The sequence below is a fragment of the Rousettus aegyptiacus genome, unplaced genomic scaffold, assembly GCF_014176215.1.
Source record: "Rousettus aegyptiacus isolate mRouAeg1 unplaced genomic scaffold, mRouAeg1.p scaffold_m13_p_9, whole genome shotgun sequence".
Classification (NCBI taxonomy): Eukaryota; Metazoa; Chordata; class Mammalia; order Chiroptera; family Pteropodidae; genus Rousettus; species Rousettus aegyptiacus.
Window position 1 is genome coordinate 71,922,113 of NW_023416312.1, and position 6,433 is coordinate 71,928,545.

Genomic DNA, 6,433 nt, shown 5'->3' on the forward strand with positions numbered 1-6,433 from the left:
ATTATCTGTCTCATTCACTCTTTATTCAAAATTTTTTGACCTTGGATGCCCATGGCAAGAGTGCTGTGGAGCGCTTTTGGCATCCTTCTACTGCCCCTCAGGCTTTGGTCAAATGGAGAGATCCACTTACGGGCTCTTGGCAAGGCCCAGATCCAGTCCTCATATGGGGACGAGGGCATGTTTGTGTTTTTCCACAGGATGCAGAAGGCCCCCGGTGGCTGCCAGAACGATTGGTGCGACATGTGGACCCTCTACCTACTGATGGGGCTGATAGCCTTCAGCAATGCAGGAGACGATCAGACGTATTGGGCCTATGTACCTGATCCACCAATCCTCCACCCCGCTGTGTGGGATGGTCCTGAGGTTCCAGTATATGTTAATGACACCCATGCCTTAGGATTGCCCTCTGATGGACACTGAGACTGCCCCATGGAGAGACTGTCCTGGCAACGATCCTGTTCGTTATAACATCCCTGGGACAGGCAGATACATCATTGACTGGTCGAGAAGCAACCAGTCAGGATGGACCCAAGGACTGACTTCTGGACTTTGGAGTTCTGACACGCAACATCAGCAAAACTCACTATGGAGACTTATGGGAGTAATGGATGAGGTTGTCCAAATGGTTGAGTTCTGTAAATCAGGTACTCCCTGCAGTTGTGTGAATGTCCTGAACGATGGGACTAGAGATTGGACTACCATTACTAAAACTGTTAATGTATCTGCTTGTGTTCCTTCTCCTTATGCACTCTTGATTGGGAATGTTACTGTACACTTTAAAGGAAATCAATTTAATGTATCTTGTAATAATTGTTATTTAGCAAATTGTATTTCTTGGGTACCATTGGGAACTCATGTTATGATACTTAAGCAACCATCTTTTGTTATGCTTCCTGTTAATATTTCTGGACCTTGGTATGCTGAAAGAAGTTTGCAAATCTTCAAAGAAATTGAATATGCTTTGAGTAGACAAAAGCGGTTTATTGGACTTCTTATTGCAGGAACTATGGCTTTGGTTACTATAATTGCAACTGCTGCTACAGCAGCTGTGGCTCTTTCTCAGACTATTCAAAATGCTCATTATGTTAATACTCTTTCTAAAAATGTTACTCTAGCTTTAGGGACTCAAGAAGTTATTAATGAGAAATTGGAGCAAAAGGTGAATGCCCTTTATGATATGGTTCAGTATATGGGAAATGTGATTCAGGGTATGAAAGTTAAATCTCATTTAGAATGTCATCCAGAATATCATTGGATATGTGTTACTTCTAAAAAATATAATAATAGTCAACATGATTGGAATCAGGTTTGCTTACATCTTCAAGGAATTTGGCATGATGCTAACTTATCTTTAGACATGCTCCGGCTTCATGAGGAAATCCAAAACATGAGAGAAGCTGAACCCTTGAAACTTGATGCAGCTCAGGCTGCTTCTGAATTTGTTGATGTTCTTAGGAATGTTTTGCCCTCTATGCCTCATATTGCCCATTCTGTTATGGCATTCCTTGCATTGGGCATCTGTGTCTGTCTGGTTCTGGGCCTACTCCCCATCCTCATTAGATGTTTCATCAGCAGGATGTTAGACTTACGAGCTGACATCCATCAGCTTGAGCTTAAGGTGAAGCCTTAAGCCTCTCACCCCTGTGCATTAAGAGGGACAGGTTAGTCAAAGATGGGTAAGAATCCTTCAGGGCTGGGACCAACCTAAGACAGGGCATGATTGCAAGACTTTCATGTACCAATGACGGGTAAGGCCCAGGCCCGTGAAGGGTCACCTAAGACAGGCACCGTCACCTCGTCATCCTGGCTGGATGGATTTTGTTTCTAATAAATAAAAAAGGGGGAGATGTGGGGAGCCATGGTTACAGGTAATTCAGAGCCTTACAGACTGGCTCGGTTATTGCTTAACCTGTTTCTGCTCCTAAGGTATTGTCTTTGCCTGCACCTGGAGGGTGCTTACAAGTTGCTGAGGTATGTGGTGAGAACCGCCAGTTCCCGGACACAGAGGATTGATGACTATTAGGGTAATTGATAGATTCTGTCATGGGACAATTACTTTTGGGAGTTTCAGTGATTTTGTAGTTTCTATGTACAAGTTAAAGATTTACTTTCACTAAGGTAATGCATACTTTTCATTGTTAAACTGCACGTACTCAAACTGCATATATTGGTGATGGAAAATAAACTCGGGGCTTCAGCATCACTGAAGACCGGCTGCATCAGCAGTCGTGAGAGTGTCTCTTTATTCATTCCCACTCCCCCCTTCAGGTACTGATCGACTTGTGGCGGCTGGCCTGCCATAATCCCCCGCCTCTCCCAGGGTGCAGACACAGGCAGGCCATCATATCTAAGTCTACATCAACCTGATTAACATTAGTCTCCCTGCCCTGGCGATTAATTGCCTGATATTACACCCCACACAACTTTCCAGCCCACTGAAACTGCTTCCAGTAGATCTTCCATACAAAAAGCCTGTCTTGGCTCATTCTTCAGACTTCCTTAAATTCTCTCAAAGGTTCACAAAACCCAAACAAATGGCACCTGACCTCATCATGCCCCATATCTCTTGCTGAGCAGCCCCAAGCCTGGCACTAATGGCAGTTGAACTTGGTTCACACCTTGGTCTCTCTCAAGACACCTCCAAGCCCAGAGCATGTGGTGGCCATCTGCAGATTGCTTGGTGATTCTTGTCAGTGTCCCTGGGAGGGCCAAGGCTGCCGCTGAACTTGGCCTACAGTGGGGCCCTCCCAGGAGGCCCTGGGTCTAGCACGCCTGGTGGCCATCTTCAACAGAGCTGAAGTAGTACCTGGGGCTGCCCTAGGATAACACATCCATAAAGCAGACTTGGAAGGCACCAAAGCCCTGCTAAAGTGAATCCTTTTTCCTAAGGACAGCCCCTCAATGCCCAGGCCTCAAAATCAATCAGCCAGAAAACCAAGGGAGAATCAACAGTAGGTTAGATGAAACAGAAGATTGAATTAGCAATTTAGAAGTAATGTAGCAGAAAACACCCAATCAGAACAGCAACAAGAAAAAATAATCCAAAAGAATGAGGATAGTTTAAGGGACCTCTGGGACAAGGTCAAGCATACAAACAACATTTGTATCATAGGGATACAAGAAGGAGAAGAGAGAAAGCAAGGAATTGAAAACCTATTTCAAGAAATAATAATGAAAAACTTCCCTATCCTGGCAAAAGAAAGAGACACCGAAGCCCCAGAAGCACAGGGTCCCAAACAAGTTGAATCTAAAGAGGCACATTGTAATTAAAATGCCAAAGATTAAAGACAAAGAGAGAACTTAAAAGCAGCAAGAGAAAAGCAGTCAGTAAACTATAAGGGAGTTTGCATAAAACTGTCAGATGATTTCTCAAAAAAGGACAGAAGGGTTGATTTGAAATGTTCAAAGTGCTAAAAAGCAAGGGCCTACAATAAGGGTTATTCTACTCAGAAAGCTATCATTTAGAATCAAAGGACAGATAAAGAGCTGCCCAGATAAGAAAAAGATAAAGGAGTTCATCACCACCAAGCTAGTATTAGAGGATATTTGGATGTATTTCTTAAAGGAGAAAAAAAAGATAAAAATATGAATAATAAAATTCTAATAATTGGCAACGATGGTGGCACCAGGAGCAGTGGCTGTGTGCAGCCTTGACACCTACTCCATGCCCTCCTAGGACCCACTTTGTTCTGTGCATAGAACTTGAATAGTCAAGTTTTAAATAGAAAACAAGAGAGTTTGGAGAAACATGGAGTGAGAGGCTGCTCAGATCTCTCCACTTGAAACAACAATAAGTTGAACATCTAAAAAGCAACAAAAAAACCCACCCGAACTGTGCACCAGCATGTCTGAGCATGAGATCTGTGCATAACAGCTACCACAGGTCAGAACCCTGGGTGTCAAGTAGTGGACTGGGAAAAATAAAGAAGCTGTATCTGGCAGCCACCAAAGCTCTCTGCAGGAGGAAGGGGAGGGGGAAAGGTGTGGCAAATTCCCTGAACATCACTGCCTTGGAGTGCTATGAGTTCCACACAGCCAGTGACAGAGCCAAGAAAGCAGAGTAGCAGAAACAACAGTTGATTTTTACAAGCCATGGTTGTGAAGCCTAGGCTGAGCCACAGCCCCCAACCCTCAACCCAGAGGTGCCTTCACTCCATATCCTCTGAGACCAAACACTGTGGAGCCCAGGGAAATTTGAGAATGCTACAAAAACTGGTGCTAATGCTGACATGGACTGAGAGTGAGAGAAGTGAGCACGATTAAACATCTATAAGAAAAAAAGGCATTATTCAGACTTCATATAAAGCAGGATCCAGGAGGATTTGACCACCACCTCCTGGAAACCAAAAGAAAAGCATCTTCTTTGCAACAAGCCAGAGAGACCTTTATATAATAAATCTTATTTCTGGATAGACAATAGAATACACTTCCATTAATGTCCAATGGGGAAATAGTCTATTAAAGAACATGAACAACCAAGTGACAAGGCAGAATACACTTTCATTAATGCCCAAGTGGAAAAAATAGTCCAGTAAACACCATGAAAAACCAAGACAAAGCATCTCAGAAAGAAAGAAAAAAAATCTCCAGAAAATAAGCTTACAGACAGAAATATGTGACTGAAATGACAGTTAATTCAGGATGATACTTCTTAAAAAACTCAGTGAGTTCCAAAATGAGTCATATCAACAAATTTAGGATTTGAAAAATAACTAGATGAGCAGAATGACTTCTTTAGCAAGGAGATAGAAACCCTCAAAAAGAACTCACCAAAAAAAAAGAAAGAACACAAATAAACAAAATCAGGGATGAAAGAGTGGAAATTATGACAGACACCACAGAAATATAAAAGATTATACAAGAATATTATGAAAAAGTATATAACGCTAAATTTAATAATCTAGAAGAAATGGACCAGTATTTAGAAAATTACAACCTTCCTAGACTGAATCAAGAAGTGGAAAATCTAAATAGGCCAATCAGCAGTATAGAAATTGAAACAATCATCAAAAACCTACCAAAAAGTAAAAGTCCAGGACCAGATGGCTTTATGACTGAATTCTACCAAACATTCGAAGAAGATTTAATACTTATTCTCTTCAAACTCTTCTAAAAAAATTGAAGAGGAGGTAATACTTTCCAACTCATTTTATGAAGCCAATATTACTCTGTTAACAAAACCTGGTAAGGAAACACTAAAAAGAAAACTATAGAACAATATTTCTCATGAACACAGATGCAAAAATTCTAAATAAGATCCTTGGGAACTGAATACAGAAACAAATTAAAAAGATTATACACCATGATCAAGTGGGTTTTATCCAAGAATCACAGGGAAGTTTCAACGTAGGCAAATCAATTAATGCGATATATCACATAAACAAATTAAAAAAATAGCTATTAGGGAAATGCAAATCCAAACCACGATGAGCTACCAACTCACACCTGTTAGAATAGCTCTAATCAACAAGACAAATAATAACAAAAAAAACCCCTCATACACTGCTGGTAGGACTGCAAATTGGCACAGCCACTATTGAAAACAGAATGATCTAAGAATTGATCTACCATATGATCCAGCAATCATTCTACTGGGTACTTACTCTAAAGACTTGAAAACCCATATCTGAAAAGATATTTTCACACTGATATTTAGAGCTGCATTATTAAGTATCCTGGATATGGAAGCAACCAAAGTGTCCTATGACAAATGGACAGAAGTGGTGGTACATATATACAATGAAATATTACTCAGCCATAAGAAAATATGAAATACTGTCATTTTTGACAACATGATGGACCTTGAGTTCATCATGCTCAGTGAAATAAGCCAGACAGAAAAAGTCGAAAATCACATGATACTACTGGGGTAATAAACCTAAAAGCTACAAATGAACAGGAGAAACAAACAAAGACTCATGGACATGGACTATAGACTAGTGATTACCAGAGGGTAGAGAGTGGGGAGATGCAAGAGGTAGACTGGGTAAAGGAGGTCAAATATGTTATGACAGAAAGAAATCTAACTATAGAAGGTGAACAGACAGTGTAAAGATATGTATGCCTTTCTGTTAAAGTGTACAACTGAAACTTATTGGATTTCATAAACCAATGTCACAATAAATAAATAAATAAATAAATAAATAAATAAATAAATATATAAATAGCAATAAGTACATATCTATCAACAATTACTTTAAATGCAAAGGCATGAAATCTCCCATCAAAAGACAGAATGGCTGAATGGATAAGAATACAAGACCCTTATATATGCTGCTTACAAGAGACTCACGTCAGATCAAATGACACACACAGACTGAAAGGAAAGGGTTAGAAAAAAATGCATTTCATGAAAATGGAAACAAAACAGAACAAAAAAAGCTGGAGTAGCAATACTTATATCAGACAAAATAAACTTTAGGACAAAGGTTAT

The 6,433-nt window shown here is 40.3% G+C and overlaps 1 protein-coding gene across 1 annotated transcript; it reads left to right on the forward strand.

Moving 5' to 3' along the window:
• The first annotated feature begins 387 nt into the window (after positions 1 to 387).
• On the forward strand, positions 388 to 1,653 carry LOC107506687 (endogenous retrovirus group K member 7 Env polyprotein-like). The gene is made up of 2 exons (XM_036227298.1): positions 388 to 828; positions 907 to 1,653. Exons 1-2 carry the CDS (start codon positions 410 to 412, stop codon positions 1,628 to 1,630), a joined length of 1,143 nt encoding a protein of 380 aa, XP_036083191.1. The 5' UTR covers positions 388 to 409; the 3' UTR covers positions 1,631 to 1,653.
• Positions 1,654 to 6,433: the final 4,780 nt, after the last annotated feature.

Excerpts from the sequence above, each read along its gene's own strand:
- LOC107506687 (XM_036227298.1), top strand. The coding sequence starts at position 410 with ATGGACACTGAGACTGCCCCATGGAGAGACTGTCCTGGCAACGATCCT. Across the intron at positions 829-906 it reads AATTGTTATTTAGCAAATTG|TGGACCTTGGTATGCTGAAA; the intron begins TATTTCTTGGGT and ends TGTTAATATTTC.